The 21134-nt window shown below is 37.6% G+C and overlaps 1 protein-coding gene across 3 annotated transcripts in view; it reads left to right on the top strand.

Moving 5' to 3' along the window:
• Window positions 1-21134, top strand: part of LOC126236198 (uncharacterized) — a 316623-nt gene that overhangs the window by 30574 nt on the left and 264915 nt on the right. For all 3 annotated transcript variants that reach the window (XM_049945307.1, XM_049945309.1, XM_049945308.1), the window contains exons 3-4: window positions 9431-9600; window positions 13780-13940. In XM_049945307.1, the coding sequence (XP_049801264.1) occupies window positions 9431-9600; window positions 13780-13940 (331 nt within the window). The remainder of the gene's footprint in view (window positions 1-9430; window positions 9601-13779; window positions 13941-21134) is intronic.

Here is a 21134-nt window from a genome sequence, read left to right on the forward strand (position 1 = left end):
GTACTATGTCACAATAAAGTTGACTGGTGAGTGTAGCTTGTTCAGAGTTCTGGAGGTCAGTATACTCATGCAACACAGAGGATCAAGTAGAGGGTGGAGCTGGGAATAATCTTGATACGGATGGGGAGTATGATGTAGGTGGTGACCTGGAAAAGATAGCTAATCAAACTGGCAGCACTAATGTGCGCTTCATGCAACTATTTCAGCATCATGATTGGCCTGGCAGATGGCAGATGGCATAGCTCACAGTGTAGTGGTGCCAGTTGAGTCTCGTTTTCCACTAGGCATGGCTTGCATCTCAATAGGTATGGGAAGGTGAGGTTTGTAAAGCTTATAAGTGACAGTGTAATTGGTGGTGGTGGGATCTCTCATGAGAAAATTCCTGTAGCAGTTACTGTTAGAGCTGCAACTTTTTTAGGTAGAAGTCAACTGACGGGCATCCCTGTTTAAAGGAAGTCTCTCTAACAAAGGAAAGACCTTCAAAGAAGTCAAGTATCCAAGTCATGAAGAATTTAACATGTTGTTGTTGTTGTGGTCTTCAGTCCTGAGACTGGTTTGATGCAGCTCTCCATGCTACTCTATCCTGTGCAAGCTTCTTCATCTCCCAGTACCTACTGCAACCTACATCCTTCTGAATCTGCTTAGTGTATTGATCTCTTGGTCTCCCTCTACGATTTCTACCCTCCACGCTGCCCTCCAATGCTAAATTTGTGATACCTTGATGCCTCAAAACATGTCCTACCAACCGAACCCTTCTTCTAGTCAAGTTGTGCCACAAACTTCTCTTCTCCCCAATCCTATTCAATACCTCCTCATTAGTTACGTGATCTACCCACCTTATCTTCAGCATTCTTCTGTAGCACCACATTTCAAAAGCTTCTATTCTCTTCTTGTCCAAACTGGTTATCGTCCATGTTTCACTTCCATACATGGCTACACTCCATACAAATACTTTCAGAAACGACTTCCTGACACTTAAATCTATACTCGATGTTAACAAATTTCTCTTCTTCAGACACGATTTCCTTGAATTTTAATACCTACTCCGAATTTTTCTTTTGTTTCCTTTACTGCTTGCTCAATATACAGATTGAATAACATCGGGGAGAGGCTACAACCCTGTCTCACTCCTTTCCCAACCACTGCTTCCCTTTCATTCCCTCGACTCTTATAACTGCCATCTGGTTTCTGTACAAATTGCAAATAGCCTTTCGTTCCCTGTATTTTACCCCTGCCACCTTTAGAATGTGAAAGAGAGTATTCCAGTTAACATTATCAAAAGTTTTCTCTAAGTCTACAAATGCTAGAAACGTAGGTTTGCCTTTTCTTAATCTTTCTTCTAAGATAAGTCGTAAGGTTAGTATTGCCTCACGTGTTCCAACATTTCTACGGAATCCAAACTGATCTTCCCCGAGGTCCGCTTCTACCAGTTTTTCCATTCGTCTGTAAAGAATTCGCGTTAGTATTTTGCAGCTGTGACTTATTAAACTGATAGTTCGGTAATTTTCACATCTGTCAACACCTGCTTTCTTTGGTATTGGAATTATTATATTCTTCTTGAAGTCTGTGGGTATTTCGCCTGTCTCATACATCTTGCTCACCAGATGGTAGAGTTTTGTCATGACTGGCTCTCCCAAGGCCATCAGTAGTTCTAATGGAATGTTGTCTACTCCCGGGGCCTTGTTTTGACTCAGGTCTTTCAGTGATCTGTCAAACTCTTCACGCAGTATCTTATCTCCCATTTCATCTTCACCTACATCCTCTTCCATTTCCATAATACTGTCCTCAAGTACATCGCCCTTGTATAAACCCTCTATATACTCCTTCCACCTTTCTGCCTTCCCTTCTTTGCTTAGAACTGGGTTGCCATCTGAGCTTTTGATATTAATACAAGTGGTTCTCTTCTCTCCAAAGGTCTCTTTAATTTTCCTGTAGGCAGTATCTATCTTACCCCTAGTGAGACAAGCCTCTACATCCTTACATTTGTCCTCTAGCCATCCCTGCTTAGCCATTTTGCACTTTCTGTCGATCTCATTTTTGAGACGTTTGTATTCCCTTTTGCCTGCTTCATTTACTGCATTTTTATATTTTCTCCTTTCATCAATTAAATTCAATATTTCTTCTGTTACCCAAGGATTTCTATTAACCCTCGTCTTTTTACCTACTTGAGCCTCTGCTGCCTTCACTACTTCATCCCTCAGAGCTACCCATTCTTCTTCTACTGTATTTCTTTCCCCCATTCCTGTCAATTGTTCCCTTATGCTCTCCCTGAAACTCTCTACAACCTCTGGTTCTTTCAGTTTATCCAGGTACCATCTCCTTAAATTCCCACCTTTTTGCAGTTTCTTCAGTTTCAATCTGCAGTTCATAACCAATAGATTGTGGTCAGAATCCACATCTGCCCCTGGAAATGTCTTACAATTTAAAACCTGGTTCCTAAATCTCTGTCTTACCATTATATAATCTATCTGATACCTATTAGTATCTCCAGGATTCTTCCAGGTATACAACCTTCTTTTATGATTCTTGAACCAAGTGTTAGCTATGATTAAGTTATGCTCTGTGCAAAATTCTACAAGGCGGCTTCCTCTTTCATTTCTTCCCCCCAATCCATATTCACCTACTATGTTTCCTTCTCTCCCTTTTCTTACTGACGAATTCGTCACCCATGACTATTAAATTTTCGTCTCCCTTCACTACCTGAATAATTTCTTTTATCTCGTCATACATTTCATCAATTTCTTCATCATCTGCAGAGCTAGTTGGCATATAAACTTGTACTACTGTAGTAGGCATGGGCTTTGTGTCTATCTTGGCCACAATAATGCGTTCACTATGCTGTTTGTAGTAGCTAACCCGCACTCCTATTTTTTTTATTCATTATTAAACCTGCTCCTGCATTACCCCTATTTGATTTTGTATTTATAACCCTGTAATCACCTGACCAAAAGTCTTGTTCCTCCTGCCACTGAACTTCACTAATTCCCACTATATCTAACTTTAACCTATCCATTTCCCTTTTTAAATTTTCTAACCTACCTGCCCGATTAAGGGATCTGACATTCCACGCTCCGATCCGTAGAATGCCAGTTTTCTTTCTCCTGATAACGACGTCCTCTTGAGTAGTCCCCGCCCGGAGATCCGAATGGGGGACTATTTTACCTCCGGAATATTTTACCCAAGAGGATGCCATCATCATTTAATCATACAGTAAAGCTGCATGTCCTCAGGAAAAATTACGGCTGTAGTTTCCCCTTGCTTTCAGCCGTTCGCAGTACCAGCACAGCAAGGCCGTTTTGGTTAATGTTACAAGGCCAGATCAGTCAATCATCCAGACTGTTGCCCCTGCAACTACTGAAAAGGCTGCTGCCCCTCTTCAGGAACCACATGTTTGTCTGGCCTCTCAACAGATACCCCTCCGTTGTGGTTGCACCTACGGTACGGCCATCTGTACGCTGAGGCACGCAAGCCTCCCCACCAACGGGAGAAAGGGATAATGTAGACAATTTTAGACCTATTTCTTTGCCATCAGTGTATGTCAAAGTTATTGAAAAAGCTGTATATGCAAGACTAATTCATCATTTCACTTCACATAATTTGCTGTCAAATGTACCGTTTGGTTGTAGAAGTGGTGTAACTGAACTGAAAATGCTATATTCTCTTCTCTCTGCGAGATAGCTTTTGGATTACACAAAAGGTTTCGAATGTTGGGCATCTTTTTTGGTCTAACTAAGGCATTTGATTGTGTTGATCACAAAATATTATTCTAGAAATTGGACCATTATGGAATACGGGGAGTAGCTCACATTTGGTTCACCTGTTACTTTAAGAACAGATCACAAAAGTTCATTCTCCACAGTGCTGAGGATGGCCATGATGTGAGGTCTGAGTGGGGCACAGTTAAATGGGGGGGGGGGGGGGGTGCCCCAGGGATCAGTGCTGGGGCTACTCCTATTTCTTATTTATATAAATGATATGGCTTCTAGTATGATTCTAAAATATTTCTGTTTGCTTATGACACTAGCTTGGTAGTAAAGGATGTTGTGCAACACTGGCACTGTTTCACGTAGTGCAGTTCAAGACATAAGTTCATGGTTTGTAGAAAAAAATAACTAACACTAAATCACAGTAAAACTCAGTTTTTAAAGTTTCTAACCACAATTCAGCAAAACATGATATTCTAATTAACAGACTGAGCATATGATTAGTGAGACTGAACAGTCCAAATTTGTCAGTGTTCAGACAGATAGCAAACTGTCATGGAAAGCCCATGTTCTAGATATTGTTCTAAGATGTAATGCTGCTATTTTTACTATTAGAACAGAATTGAAGTAAGCGATAGCTTGGAAATGTTTTCATTTGCTTATGATGTATGATATCACATTTTGGGGTAACTCTTCCCATTCTCAAATTGTGTTTTTGGCTCAGGAATGGACAGTTCAGGCAATAAGCAGTTTAAGTCCATGAACATTTTTTTGATCCCTGTTCATTAGCCTGGATATTTTGACGTTATATATTCTTTAATGTTCTATATTCTTTAATGTTCTATATTCTTTAATGTTCTATATTCTTTAATGTTCTATATTATTTAATGTTGTTTCTTGCTAACAATATCAGCTTATTCCCTAGAATTAGTGGCTTTCACACGTTTAATACTAAACAGAAATCCAATCTGCATTTGGAATGCACCTCATTTACTCTTGTGCTGAAAGGTGTGCTTATTCTGCTGCATCCATTTTCAGTAACCTACCACAAGAATCCAAAAATCTTAGCAGTAATACACACACTTTCAAATCGAAACTGAAGAGTTATCTCATGGGTCATTCCTTCTATTCTGTCAAGGAGCTCCTTGGAAAATTAAGCTAATTCCTGTGTTACATTGTTGATTTCATTTATATGAACTTATGCTTTATCATCTTTTTAGGATTCACAAACATTTTATATTATGTATTATTATTTTTCTGTTGTAATTACACTTGCTGATATGTTCCATGACCATGGAGATTTGATTTTCAATTTGGTCATATGGAACTAGACATCTAAAATAAAAATAAAAATAAAATAAAATAAAAACACATGTGGGATGCCTTTTGGAGATGTCTGCAGCTAGTCCACAAGCACCAATGATCATCCAGCAGCTACTGACTGTACTCATGGAGGAATGGAACAGCCTCCCTCAAGAGCATCTTACTAGCCTTGTGGACAGCATGGGAGCACATTGCAGAGCATGCACTGCCATCCGTGGCTATCACACATTCTATTAGGATCTGTGTGCTGCCTTTTGTAATGTCCAAGGAACTACCATAAATTACACTGACTTCATTGTAATTATAGTCTTTGAATAAGAGTCTCATTTCTGTATGTCTTATTGTGCTTTTCTTTTGGGTGCTTTCTGTACTATGCTGTAGCATAGTTTCTTCAAGGTATGTTACTTGGCAGTGACACTTCATGCAAAAGTTACTTCCATTCTTAGGGTTTGCACACCAAGGTATATATGTGGATTATGCTTGATGTAGAGCTTCACATATCTGCCTAACTTCCATAAATGTATTCAATAAACACTTGATAAAAAATGTGTAGATTTTGCAAGACCTTGTGTATGACCTGCTCTATTGCATGCTGATATCTGACTTTTTTCTTTTCTTTCTTTTTTTTTAATTTTAAAAACTTGTAGTATCATTTGGCAGAAAATATTTGTTCAGGATAGATTATCTCCCAGTCAAAAATTTCACTGTATAGAAGATGGATCTTATTGAATCATTGAATAATTATACTCGATGTTTAGCCATCTAGGTTGATCATGGTCCAGGTTGTAATGTTGCAACAGAGTACAAATGTATAAATATTTGTGATCCTGTTAAATTTCTCTGGCAACGTCTGTTAGTGAAATGATTAGAAGATGTGGCTGCACTCCACTTATGAATTTTGAGAGATTGTGGCCCATACCTCTCATTTCCCAATACCAGAAATATAAGGGTTGGAGGAAGGAGGGTCTGTTCATGTTGTGGCAGTTTTTCTCAGGTTGTGCCTGTCCCCAGCTGTGTGTCACATTTTATTGTGATAAAAATGTCATCCCATACCCCTATCACAGTTTATTTGACTACTGTTGGTTCTAATTTTTTATGCTACCTTTGTTAGTAACAGCAGCAACTCTCTGTTTCCAGCATCCAAGCCTGTCACAATCAAGCAAATGGGTATTATATGGCCTGTGCTGTGTGACTAGTGATTTCCTTTTTCTGGCGGTACTTTGATAAATCTGTGTTTATAATCTCCTGAATAGTGATTTCCTTTTTCTGGTGGTATTTTGATGAAGCACTGTTTATAAACACCTGAATGACAAAGAAAATAATTGTTTTTAAGTCATTATTACAACAATTTTGCTTTTGTATTCCATTGTAGGCCTTACAATGAACAAGGAATACCTTAGAACTTTTCCATTTTCTAGGATAAATTATGTAAAAAGTTAATCCATCAATATAATTGGGACTCAGCAAAATTGGAAAAAAGAACCTCTAAGTTGGTTGAAATCACCAAAGTAAATTAACGCTTATTTAGAATGTTGTTATTGTGGTCTTCAGTCTGAAGGCTGGCTGATGCAACTCTCTATCCTGCACAAGCCTCTTCATCCCAGCATAACTGCAGCAGCATATATCCATTTCAACATTCTTACTGTTTCCAAACCTTAGTCTCTCTCTACAACTTTTGCCCACAGCACTTCCCTTCATCACAAAATTGAATATTCCTTGATGTCTTAGTGTGTATCTCCCCAACTAGCCCCTTCTTTGAATCAAATTGTGCTATAACTTTCTTTTGCCCTAGGCTCATTTTATAACCTCTTCCTTTGTTACCCTTTGTTCCCATCACAATTGTTTATTGTCCATGTTTCACTTCTATACAAGACTACTCTCCAGACAAATACCTTCAGAATAGACTTCCTGACACTAATCAGTGTTAGTAATCTCTTTTTTTTTCAGAAATACTTTTCTTGCTAGTGCCTATCTACATTTTATTTCGTCTCTTACTTCTGCCATCATCAGATATTTTGCTGACCCAAATAGCAGAACCTGTCTACTACTTTTAATGTCTCATTTCCAGATCTGATTTCCTCAGCATCACCTTATTTACTTCTGGTACATTTAATTACCCTTGTGTTACTTCTGTGAATGTTCTTCCTATAACCATTACAAGGTGCTATCCATTCCACTTAGCTACTCTTCCAAGTCCTTAGCTGTCTTTAACACAATTATAGTGTTATCAGTGAACCTCACTTCTCTTTCATGTCCTTTGACAAAGTTTCTGTAACAATTGTAGGTAACCTTTCACTCCATGTATTTTACTCATGCCACCTTAAGAATTTCAAGAAGCATATTGTAGTCAAAACTGTAAAAAGCTATACTCTGCATCTTCAAATGCTATAAATGTAAGTTGGCTTCTCTTCAACCCATCTGTTAAGATAAGTCATACAGTCAGTATTGTCCCACATGTTTCTATATTTCTCCAGACCCCAACTGATCTTCCCTGAGGTTGGCTTTTATCAGTTTTTCCAATCTTCTGTAACTAATTCATGTCAGTATTTTGCAACCATGACTTATGAAACTGGCAGTTAGGTAATATTCATGCCTGTGAGCACCTACATTCTTTGGAACAGGAATTACTGAATTCTTTTTGAATTCTTAGGGTATTTACTCAGTCACAGACACTTTTGTTTTTCTTTATGACTTGCTCCTGTGTAGTCCCTGCCAGAGATCTGGAATAGGGTCAGTTTTACCTCTGGAACCTATTACCTAAGAGGAGTCCATCATCAAACCATATGGTAGAGCTACACATCCTTAGAAAAAAATAATGTCTGTAGGTTCCCATTGCTTTAGCAGTGTGCAGGACCAACATAGAATGGCATGTTGGCTAATATTACAAGGCCAGATCAGTCAATTATCCAAACTATGCTCCTGCAGCTACTGAAAGAAGGTTAATCTGGCATCTCTACAGATACCCTTCCATTGTAGTTGCCCCTATGGTAAGGCTATGTGCATCACTGAAACATATAAGCCACTCCATCTCAGCAAACTCCTTGATTCATACACTGGAATTCTTAACATCATACAGAAAAGAGGTAAATTCTATACACACTGTTATGGATTGGATGTACTAAATGGTGAAATTATTTCAATGAAATAATTGACTTGAAAATATTTAATGGAATTGGATAGATAAAAACTCCACTCAGCAAGTAGTGGCAGGAGAACACATATGAAAGGTATTGAAATTTACGAGCTTTTGGAGCAAGAGGGTCCTTCTTCTGGCACAAGGATTGAAGGGGAAGGAAGAGGGATGAATAAAAAGGACTGGTGAGGTTTAGAAAATGGGGAGAATTGAGAAAAGTCACTCAGAACCTTGGGTCAGGGGAGACTTAACAGACGGTTGAAAAGGAAAGAAGCCCAGAACCCTGACTGAGGGAAGACTTGCCAGACAGGATGAGAAGGAAAGAAAAAGTCTTTCCTTCTCATCCCTTGTGGTAAGTCTCCCTCGACTGGGGTTCTGTGTGACTTTTCCAAAATTCTCCCCATTTCTTAAACCCCACCAGTCCTTTTTCTTCAACCCTCTTACTTCCCCTTCAGTCCTTCTGCTAGAAGAAGGAGCCACTGGCTCTGAAAGCTTGCAAATTTCAATACCTTTGGTATGTGTTTAATCTTGGTGCCAAAAAATTGTTTGATCGTTGTATGCTATGGAAGTTTCAGGCTAATTTTACAATTAACTGAAAGAAAATAAGAGTGCTACATTCCACAGCACCAGAGTGAACTTCCAATCTACACATATTAACAAATATTACATTACATAGCTCTTTGAATACTGTAGTAATGTAGTAGATTTGTAAATAAAATAACTTGTAATCATGATGATCTAGAAAGTAACAACAATGAGTGTATTAAGTTGTAACAGTATTGAAGAGAGTGATAATACAAACTCAAAATCTGTAAGAACCTTTATGTTGATTTCTTGCCTGACAGTGTTGATACAGAACATCTAGCTTTATTGGTAGCTACCCAGACTTTGATCCACATAATAACATTTCTCATAAGATTAGTTAACATTGTGTTACCTCACCTCCATTAGTTTCATCTCCATTAGTCTCCTGTGACATAGATACAAGAGTGAGATGTGCATGTAGTTTGGTTTATTATTGCAGTGTATGTATATATACCACAGAAATCGGAATATTAGTTTTTGAGCAGAGAAAGCTGGGGTAAAATACTGACCTGTATATACTTTTTCAAGTTTGCGGAATTTCTTTCAATAAGGATACAACCTGCACTTTGCCCCATACTGATCAAAACCAAACGAATTATTAGCTAACAATGATCTATCTATTGATGAACTGTTTCATAAAAAAATAAACAATATATTCTGTTTAAAATTACTTTTCTTTTTTTAGTTGATTCAAAAGTACCTGTTGACACATCTCTTAATACTTATATCCGAGATCATGCAAATTTGAGAGGAACAAAAGTTATGTGTCGTGAAGGAGGATGTGGTGCATGTGTAGTAAATGCAGCATATGTTCATCCATTCACAAAAAAGAAAACTTCTTTAGCTGTCAATTCAGTGAGTATACCTTAATCACATCATTATTATTATGAAAACATATTCTGTCAGTATTTGTAAGATGGTAAATGTTATTTTTATTATCAGATAAATGTTTAGTGTAGAACTTAATGAGAACATTTCCACAGATAATTGTAATTTCTTTTCTCACATGTGCACTGGATTATGATTAATATATGCTTCTGCAGGAGCTAGATAGTCATTAGATGGAATGACATTCACTCTTGTGGCCTTCTGCTAATGTGTGTTTTGAATGATCATTAATGAATATTGTTTACTGAAAACAGAATACAAAAGATTTACAAAGCTTGATACCTCAGAGACATAACACGATAACCTGGTACCAAAACACTTTCAGTTTTACCTATCTACAGATTCCATTGCACTCTCATAACAAAGATATGAAAATGCACATTACACAGATGTGACAATACACTTCAAATTTTTCTTTTCAATGTTAACACTTCCCTCATGGTAGAAGATACACAGATAGGCAACACTGTTTTAAAGCCCAGATTTCATCACAAAGTCTGTGAAACATCTTATCCAACAGTGCAGTTTCTTTTTGAGACTATACAGACTTTCCTTCAGCAAACATACACATCCAGTATCATCTTCAAAATCTTCAGGTTGTTCCATGTACGTATCTACTTTGAGTACACCATTTAGAAAAACTGTTTTGATATCAAAATGGGCAACAGTCATTTTCTCTGCAGCAGCCACTGCCAACAGGTTACGAGTATATAATAATGTGCAACAGGGCTGAATGTTTCTTCATAGTAAATTCCCTTCCTTTGTACATGTCCTTTGGCCACAAGTTGACCCTTGAAGGGAACTTCTCCATTTTCTACAATTTTCTTGTGTAAGACTTATCAATTCTGCAAAATCTGTGCACGATTTGGATGCCCAATTAATCCCCTAGTATTATCCTCTTTCAGGGACTTCAGTTCTTCATGAATGGTCCCCAACCACTGATTTTTCTTGCTAGACTGCAAGGCTTCAGTATAAGAGCTTGGATCCTTGTCCCTAATTGGAGTACTGGCCTTACACATGTCCTCCAGTGGTCATCCATTCTGGTTTCTTCTTTTTGCATTTACTTCTTCATTTCACACTTAATATTTGACTTGCTTTGGAACTTAATGTTGTATCCAAATCTTCTCCCTCTTCTCTTAAACCTTCTGTTGTCTTGTCATGGCTGACATTTTCTGATTCCTTTTCCTCATTGAAGTTTGATTAGGTTGACTCTGTCGAATGGTTTAATCATGAGCAGCTTGAAATTTTACATTGTGACTTAGTACAACCTTACACTGAGATGGAATCCAAATCATAAAGCCATCTCTGTCATTCACGTTTCCAACCTCATGTCCAAGTACTGCCTTGTTCTCAGACTCAGAACAAAAATTCTTGTTCATATGTCCATGACATTCTGTTCCAAAGATTCTCAGGTGATTCAGGTTGCCTATTGCTTATCCACGCCACAGTTCATAAGGAGATTTGTTTTCAATAAAGGACTTCCCAGTGTTATACAAAATGTATGTTGCAGTATTGCATGCTTATGCCCACAGCTCTTTTGGCAATTTATTAGTGTTCAACATAGAACATGGACACGCCACTGCAGGGTGGTTTTCTCTTTCTGCTACAGCATTTTTTTGTGTGTGTAATGTGGATTAATGTAATGCTCTAGGCCTCTGTTTGTTGTCAATTACCAGATTTTCCTGTTATCGAATTCTTTTCCTCTGTCCGCCCTGAACTGTTTGATAGTGTGATCATTTGTCCTACCTTCATTCCAGAACTGTACTTGGGCAGTGCCGAATTCACTTTTCTGCTTCAGGAAGAAAATTTTATGAAACTCACTAAATTCATCTTTGAAACATACATAGTAGTGTGCTTTTTCAGGGGACTCTATAGACATATGTTCATTTGTGTTGTCGTGGATTTGTTCACCAGTAACCACTAGTCAGTTCCTTTGATTCCTGAATGGCAATTGATATATTTTTCCCAATTTACATACATTGCAGAATTCTTCTTTGCACCCATCCACACTGAGGTTCATCTGCTTCAACACAATTGTCACTTGTTTGTGTTGAATCTCGCATAATAAACTTGCAGCATATCTGACAATGGCACAAATTCACTTGAACTGGTTGTGCAGGTTTAATAACACATGTGTCAAGAACATAAAGACTTCAGCTAATGTGACAAGTCATCATCATTTCCCCAGTCACTTTGTCTTCAGTTATTGCACTTTCATTATCAAGTCTCATGCAAAATATTTTCGTGCAGCTGCTTTTACGGAGAACAAGTAAGCATTTGCTTCAGGAACATAAAGGTATGTCTTTCAATTCAGCATTTTTGGCATCATTTCACTGCATTTGAATTTTGACCATTCCATGACCATGAACCTACTTCCTTACGCCTGTATTCCCAATTGAAATCTTTTCAGGAACGGCAGATTTTGTGTATGATACGAAATATTATTTGTTCACAGTGAAGTGATTTGTGGCATCGCTGATGCAGCATCAACTTTCGACTTCAGCACAGTTTTCAACTGAACCACTGAAAACAGGTGACAGAATGCAACATTCTTGTGAGACTGAACAGCGGAGATCCAAATGTCTGTTTTTGTCATTGGACACTCTGCTGCCCAATGGCCCACCTGCCCACATTTATTGTAAAGAAATCTATGTTGTGCAGATCTGAGATTCTTTTGCCGATTTTCCACTGTTCTCACTTTTATTTCACTGAATTTCCTTCATAGGACCACTGCATGCAACAAACACAGCTGATTCAACCATACTTTAACCACGCAATTCAGTCAGGCACATTTTTTTAACCACAAAGTTCAAACTTTGATTTTTAAATGAAATTGTGTCCTGCAGGTCTTTGAATTATCATGTTCTTTCTCAGCATGGATAAAATTCAACCATTTAAAATTCCTTCAGGCAAAACGTATTTGTAGTGCTTCTTCCATACATTTCACTTGTTCCATACAGATAATACACTATGCCCAACAGGGCACCATTATGCTAAATGTTGTTTGAATACAAAATTTCACAACAGGGGGAATTCATAAGCACATAGTTTTGAAGGCTGAAACCTGACATTTTACCAACAATTAACTGTCACAATTAAATTTTTTTCCTTCTTTTTTATGCACAAATGAATTTGTCATGTACATTATATCAGAAGTAGAGAAATTAAAAAAAAATTCACTGCAGACAAGTATACACAACTGTTGCCACAAAACTCACTGACAGTTCCAAAGAGGTTAAAAGGAGGTGGCCACTTTACTCGTCCTGGCCACTATATACGTCATTATTGTGCTGATTACCAATCATGGAGATTATTGATCTGAAGATGATGATGCACATCTTGGATATGCATTGTGGATATTGTTATAAATCATGTGATTGGCACAGATTTTATTTTTAAAATGATGCAAAGGCTCTTTTGGTGATACAGACTACCCTCTCAGAGAGCAGGCTCCCCAGCATAGTGAGCTTATAACCTCGGAATTTATTAGTTAACTACATATTTCATACATCACATGCATGACGTGGTAACAACTTCAAATGAGTCCATTTGAAGGTTTTTTTGCAACCTAATTCCCACATTTTGTGTTACAAATATTTTTTTGTGTAAGTTAATGAAGTTTAGTTTTAGTCTTGTTTTAAAAAAACCAACCTTTTGAATTATGTTAGATTATTTACAATAAAGATATGTTCTGCGTAAACAATTTACAAATGTTCTTATAATTGGTCACATCATTATGTTTGCAATTCAACAGCTAGATATGTAATAAAGTTCAAGGAAGTTCTTAGTTGTAAAGAATTTTGGAAGCTCTTGTGAATACACAGAGAAAGGGAAAACAACATTTGTAATTCTGTAGTGGTAATCAATATTCAGTATCATTATTTACTTTCATTCCGAAGCACCTAAATTTTCTTCATTTTACTAAAGGCGTGACAAAAGAGAAGTGGCTGAATGTAACCATTCACCCATTCATAACATCAGTGTTACTTTCCTAAACTGGTGCTAAAGAATATCAACCACTTAATCTAACCTAGAACCACAATTTTGTTGACAAGATTAAGATTGTAACTGTTGCTGCAGACTATGTTTTTTACAAGTAAGTAATGATGCATATTCATGTATCTGATGACTTAATGTATTTTTCAGTGCCTGGTACCAGTGTTTTCCTGCCATGGATGGGAAATTACAACAATAGAAGGAATTGGAAATCGGAAAACAGGCTATCATCCTGTACAACAGCGACTTGCAGCTTTTAATGGGACACAGTGTGGTTATTGCTCCCCTGGTATGGTCATGAATATGTACAGGTATGTGGAGAATGTGTAGGAGCTAAATGCAGTAAGTTATGTTGAAATGGGCTTTGGTGGTTTACCAGAAATATTCTACACTAATGAAAAAAATAGAGTACCTAATAGCACCAACTACTAATATTGCTCAGGCTACACCTGATTGTGTGCAGTATCTTGTTATCAGTGAAATGATCTTCAAGGAAACACCTTCCTTGTACCCCATTTGTTGTTCAATAGCAGTGTTGACGCAGTCAGCCATAGTAAACTTGTAAGAGTGGTTAGTACCATCACCAAGCATTATCACTTAATGCAATTAATCTGATGTTTACTAAAAACAGGTGTTTACTATGAAACAGATGATTCTTTTTCACCATGAACAGCAAGAAAATTCAGTGGAGAGTCCAGAAGAATGGTCTCCCTCGAGTAAGTGTGTTAGTTCTCCTGCTGTACAATATCTACACCAATTACCATCGTATCAGAACAAACACAAGAGGTTTCATTTTCGATGACGACACAGCATCTGCAGCTCTAGGAAGAATGTTTGAGGAGGTGGAAGTGAAACTGACTACAGCCCTAGAAGACCTGACAGACTACTATTACAATAACCATCTAAAACCAAATCCAATCAAAATGCAGATATGTATGTTTCACTTATGAGAAAGCTGGGTGTAACCTGGATAGCAACACAACTGCAACATTGTAAAACCTCTAAGTATCTTCAGAATAATCTAGACAGCACACTCACTTTCAAAAACCACTTGTGCAATTGTTTGCCTATGAACAACTCCAGTTGACAAAATCTGCAATCTGCCATTCTTTGTCACCATGAACAGCAAGAAAATTCAGTGGAGAGTCCAGAAGGCATAGCACCCCCAGATGTCAGCGAAAGATCATCTTCAAAGGTTCAGAAAAAAGGTAGATTACCCCAGAATCTCATGGCCAGAAGTGAACCACAACTTCCTGGACCGATGCCAAGAACGAGTTTTCTCCTAACAACTGAAGCAATTGCTTCGTCTTCATACACTTGTTGAATGGAACTGTTGTGAAATGAAGCTACCCAGGGTACATATCCAAAACCTAAACAAAGAGTGTGATGCTGATTTCCAGCTATCTTACCAGAAATGAAAGACTTTGAATAAGGTGCAGACTGGAATTATGCAATGCAATGACAACTTGAAGGGCTTGTATATGTTACTGGAGATGCAATCTGTGAATGTGCAGAACACCAAGACAAAGAACAGCTCTTGGTCTGCTTGACACTATGAGCATACTGGATGACCTGGTTTCAGCAAATGTCTGAGGAATGATCTGCTAAATTCTGGACCTAAAAATTTACATAATGTATAGAGATCTTCTGAATATCCTGTAAACAAGTTGTAGAAATGTTGTAAGTAATTGTAGTTTATTGTCATATATATGAAAATAATAGTAATTAATATGAAATAATGTGTGCTATGTTAGTGGTAGTGACATATTTCAAATAGGATAGTAGACCATTATTTTACCATTGTGAGCTCCAGCAATGTAGCACATTGAAACAAGGTATTGATGAGAGAGCCTGTGCCAAAAGATGAGGTCCAGAGATGAGGAGAGCTGTGTAGTACATTATCATACATATCATATGTAACCTATATGTCCGCAATGCAGCCCATCAAGTGCTTGTGTTGCTGTGTGGTATACCCATGAGACTATATTACATTCCCCCATAATGCAGACTGATGATATAATGCTTTGGACAAATGTTAACATTCTTAGTCCCCACCAACTTGTTATTGTATAGCACCAGTAATGCAGTTCAATGAACACTAGAAGTTACAAATAAATGGTAGGTAAAATTAGCTATATTCACTTGTACAGAATAGTGTCCCAGCTGAACTTTTAATTCTAGATTTTATTTTGTCATAAAATGCATTATATTTCTATTTGTCAACCATTAACCTGCAGGTAAATTTTGAGCACTGTGCATAGACACATATAACACATAAGAATCGAATACTTGCTGTAAGCTTTTGTGGCATGTTTCACATCCTCAAAGACACCAATGGTACAGGGTATTTGTTTAAGTGTGCTCTTTTTCCTAGTTTAATTACTTACACACACACAGACTGTATCTCAAAAGCTAGCCCAGTATTCTGATCTATAACAATTATCTATACCCTAGCCATCATTCATTTGTAAATGAGGGGTTGTTTTTCCTGATTTTTGATTCTTCGTTCATCCTGGAATTTCCAGTATTAAATATGGCTGTCTGTTACTCTACACCTTTGCTATTTAATTGAGTAGTGCTCTATATTCATCTTATTTTCCCATCATCATATTAATAGGCCATGTTTTTATTGGTATACCACATTTAAAGCATGGGAAGCAATGTTCACTCATTTATGAGGCGTATCCCAAAACTAAGGCCCAGTGACCAATATTTAACTGATGGTGGGCCTGAATGAAGTATTATGCTTTCTACCAACTCTTTAGGAAACTACTGCTGTGTTGGTTTGATTCGGTAGTCATTTCCTAGTCAGTGAGAGCAGATTGCAATGGCTGAGACAATCCTAGATCGCATCAGTTGTGAAGTGCGTGGTGTGATTAGATTTTTGCTGGCAAAAGGATCTCCATCACAAGTAGAGTATGGACCTGAACTAATGCATGACAAGTAATTTTGAAAATGATGTTGAGAATTTCAGAATGGCTGCACAAATGTTCATGATGAACAGCAGATTGACAGGCCCAATATTTGGACCAACTACATTGTTGATCAAGTGAACCAAACCTTTGAAGTGATTGGAAATTGACAGTTAGTGGTCTGGCTAATTAATTCCAAAAGGTTGCTCAAATCTCAATTTGCCGGAATAGCTTGGATATCAAAAATTATGTAGGAGGTAGGTTCCAAAAATGCTCACTGATCAGCACAAAGAGTAAGGAATGCATAGTGCATGGTAGTTTCTGGAGCAGTGTAGACAATATCGAGATGATTTACTTACCATATTGTTACAGGCAACAAGACATGTATATCATACACCTACACAGAATCAAAACAATAGTCAATGCAGTGGCACTGTTCATGTTCACACAAACCAAAAAAGCTTATGCAGTCTCCATTCTCAAATTGAAAAATAATGGCTACCATTTTTTGGGATGGAAAGGGCATCCTTCTGATTGATTTCATGGACCTTGGGTCAAAAATTACAGCTGATGTATACTGTGAAATTCTAAGCAAACTGAGACTTGTACCCTCTGTACCATCCCGACCTTGCAACAAGCAAGTATTTCCTCTTCTTGCATTTGAAAATGCGGCTGGGTGGATAATGGTTTCGAAATGACGATGAACTCAAGACTGGTGTTACCAACTGGTTCAGTTCCTAGGCGGCAGACTTCTATCCAGAGGGGCTAAAGAAGCATTGCAGCTTTAGAGAAAGTGGATGGATATGAATGGCAATTATGTGGAAAAATAAAGTGGATATGCAGTAAAATATTTACTGTTGATAAAAATCTTTTCTCATGACCTTATTTTTTATGACCAAACAGACCTTAGTTTGGAATACACCTGGTATAATGCAGTTCTGTGAAAAATGTAAGAAAGTGTGTTAACTTTTCTTACAAATTAAAGGCAGTCTTTGGAAAGTTCATGCTTTTAAATGAAGATGCAGATTACTTAGGACAAGAATGGCATGAGATCTTTATACATTTATTGGTAGCTATCAAAGAGATCTTCAGGGTGATGCAGAGGAAAAGTGGCAACTATAGTGTGGGTGTTTGTAGTAGATTTAAAATCCACACAAATACTAATGTCTCCATTAGGTTTGGTTATTATGATGAGAGGTGATGCCCATTGATTTGCCACAATAGGCTGCAAAACGCCAATGCTTTGCAAACGACGTAGCTCTGTTGCATCTTTGTCATGAAGTGCATGAGAAACAGGACATGCCCTACAAAACTTTGGACAAAGACCAATATGGGCAGTGTAATATTTTGTGAACCCAAGAGATTAGTTGCTGTGTACATGCTGCAGACTTTTGCAAATGTAACTTTCGGGAGCGGACTTGCTGTACATCACCAGGTTTATTACAAGAAAAAACATACAGTGTCTTTATGAGAACAAAGTTTATGTTGGTGGTGGACAAAACATTGTGGGCATAACTTTAATTTATTTCTGGCAGATGCATGTAATGACCTTTTTTGCTTGTGCAATTGTGTCTCTTGTTTATGAGAACATTGTGCCTATGTCAGCCCACAGGAGCATGGCTGGCTGCACTTACTGGCAGCTCTTTGCTGTGGCACTTTGTCAACAGCAGCAGTTACAGGAAATAGCATGTCAGTGCGTTGCTGAATTACAAGTCTCCCATGATTCAAGAGTTGCCACAACATCTGACAGTGTTGGATTCCAGTGCTAAAACATTTTAGAATAGATTCTTTTATAGGAACACTCTGAGTAATTGTGTTACAGAACATTTCATCAGCAAATGATTTTCCACATGAACAATGCAATTTGCAATTTCTAGTAAGACTATGTAGCTCAGTAAGCCAAACCTTTCAGGTTTGCTATGGTTATTTGGTACATCAAAAGAATTTGAATCTAGTGACAGCAGCGTGAATTTTGCTGTCATAGTAATCAGTCATAGATGTAATAGGCTGCTCGAGAGCTCACAGGAAAAAATTTGACAAGGAGACTGCAGATCTAAGCAGCAATATTTGAAGAGCAGCCATAAGCTGCGTCATCTGCTGTGACTGACACAAAGTAACACATGTAAGTTCACATTATCATTAAACATCATGGTAAATAATGACTCAGACAAATATATATGATAAATAAGAAATACTATTAAATTAAATTCTGCTGTCTGCCTTTCTGAAACAGAAATTTGCCCAAATTTACAGTAAATTATTACGCACAAGCACTACACTTTTTTTCTGCTATCTGATGCTCACTGTAGAGGAACAGTGTATCAAACAAAAATTGTACCAGCTGCACCATTTTGTTGAGAATGCAGGAGGATGACATATGTTACCTTCAATCAGAAAGATTCCCAACAATTAGCAATAAAATGATGTTTATTAAATATGAAGAGATACTCAACTTAAAGGATTCTTCTTGTAGAATATCTAGCACAATCATTACAAGTCCTCTAAAATTTTAAAGTCTTGTTGCTGTGCCTCTAAGTGATGCCTACATAGAATACAGAGCTGGCCCAGAGAGCCTGTCTTGGAGACATTGGACAAACACTGCAGCTTGTAGATTTGACAGTAACAGGAGACTGTACACAACTCGGCACCCTGAAGAGAACTCTCTGCCATACCTCAGTGTATCGACCAATTGTTATCCGAACACGTGATGCCCATGGGTTGGTACCTGCAACCCCTGGCAGCCCTCTGTGTAGTTTGTACTGTGAACCTATACAGCTGCTGCACTATGAGTGTTTTGAGTGCAGTTTATCGATTGTGGTGTGGTACTCTCTTGAGTCGTGAGTACCATCACCACAGAAGCCTGAGTTATCATTAGATATTTTCACTTATATTAAAGTCAGTTAGAATGATGTATTAATTAAAATTATGTTTTGAAAAGGCTAATAGGAAAATAAATAACAAATGCATTGTGTGTCTTTGTGAGACCAGTTACTTTTTTTTCTGAGGTGAAGGATGAAAGTGTAGATAACTGACGAAATCTGTGAAGAATGTAATGCATTTATTTGAACTACAAGTTAAGATATAGTCACAAACCACAGGGTGGTTTGAAGCCATTTGGAAGCATCCAATTTGGATGCAATTTGTAATTTTCAAATGTACAAGGGATATGTGATGTGTCAAACAAACAGAGGATTAAATGGGAAACATAATGATAGCTTTCATTTGAACAGAGCTTTATTCTTTGCTGAGTTATGATTGATCCTTACTGTTGGCATGAAAGTTGATGACATTAAAACAAGCTGAACACACTGAGATCATTCTGATATCAGAAGAGAGGTGCACCTTATAGACTGACCACCCACTACTCCTATTGTAATAGTGAAACTTATAATGAAATTCTGTAAAACTAGCTCTGTTACAGGCATAACGAAATTCTGTAAAACTAGCTCTGTTACAGGCAGTCAGAAGCAGGATGATCAGAAACAGATGAAACAACACCAACCTCTGTTCCGGCATCATTCAGTGCACTGGGAACAGGGGTCAGCTGTTTATCGATAATCAAAATTTTGGCCACACATAAATAGCACCCTTACAAAATCCAAATATTACAAATATCACCAAGGACAATTCAGATCATCAGGTTCAGTTTGCAGACTGGGTAACATGCAAGCTGGACAAAAACTATTGTTTTCCCTATGATACGTTGTTTATAAAATGAAGTTTGCTTGTGTGAATTAATGTGTGTTTCCTTTTCTGAAGAAAGGTTTGGCTGAAAGTTAAATGTGTAACTATATTTTCATTGTGCTTGTATGCAACTCAAAGTGTCATCTTTGCAGTGAGTAGCAATCTATCTTTTTTCTTATATTGTTGAAGCTGACTTCTGTGTGAATGAAGAGGTATAAAACCAGAATCACAAACACTGTTCAGATATCAACTCTCATAGGATCCGTCGAAGATTTTGGTGCCTCGGAAGTTATGGTTTGGTGTGGTATATGGGATTCTCATATTGTTGGTCCCTTCTTCATTCAGGATACACTTAGAGCAGCCCATATGAAGATGTGCTGCCATCACTGCTGTCTGAAGGTGGAAGTTTCCAACTTTCTTTCAGCATGATGGTATCCAACCTTATTATGAGACAGTTGTCAGGACATCCCTGGATATCCAGTATTCCTTGATATAAGTAAGTCTTAGTAATCCAGCAGAGCATCCACCATATTTCTTGGATTTAAGTCCATCAGTTTTCTATCTGTGGGGACATGTGAAGGCAATTGTGTATGTGATGTTGGTCAGAAACCCTGCAGTTATTGATGGTTTTTCTTGCATTCTGGTACATGTGTTGGTTGTAGTGCAGGTGAAATGGATGAAGCAAGTAACAGAAACTTTAGAACATCCTGGATACATGTCAAGCACATCCTGTAGTCTTTATACATTATCATCAGTGTTTGCCTTGTTCCGTACAAAATGTGACACAACTTAAAAATGAGTAAATTATGCTCAAATGAAAGACACCATTGTTTTTCTTGTTTAATTCCCTATCTCTTTGAAAATTACAAGTTACATCCAAAGTGGAGGCTTCCAAAATGGCCACCATGG

This window comes from Schistocerca nitens, chromosome 2 (assembly GCF_023898315.1).
Source record: "Schistocerca nitens isolate TAMUIC-IGC-003100 chromosome 2, iqSchNite1.1, whole genome shotgun sequence".
Lineage (NCBI taxonomy): Eukaryota > Metazoa > Arthropoda > Insecta > Orthoptera > Acrididae > Schistocerca > Schistocerca nitens.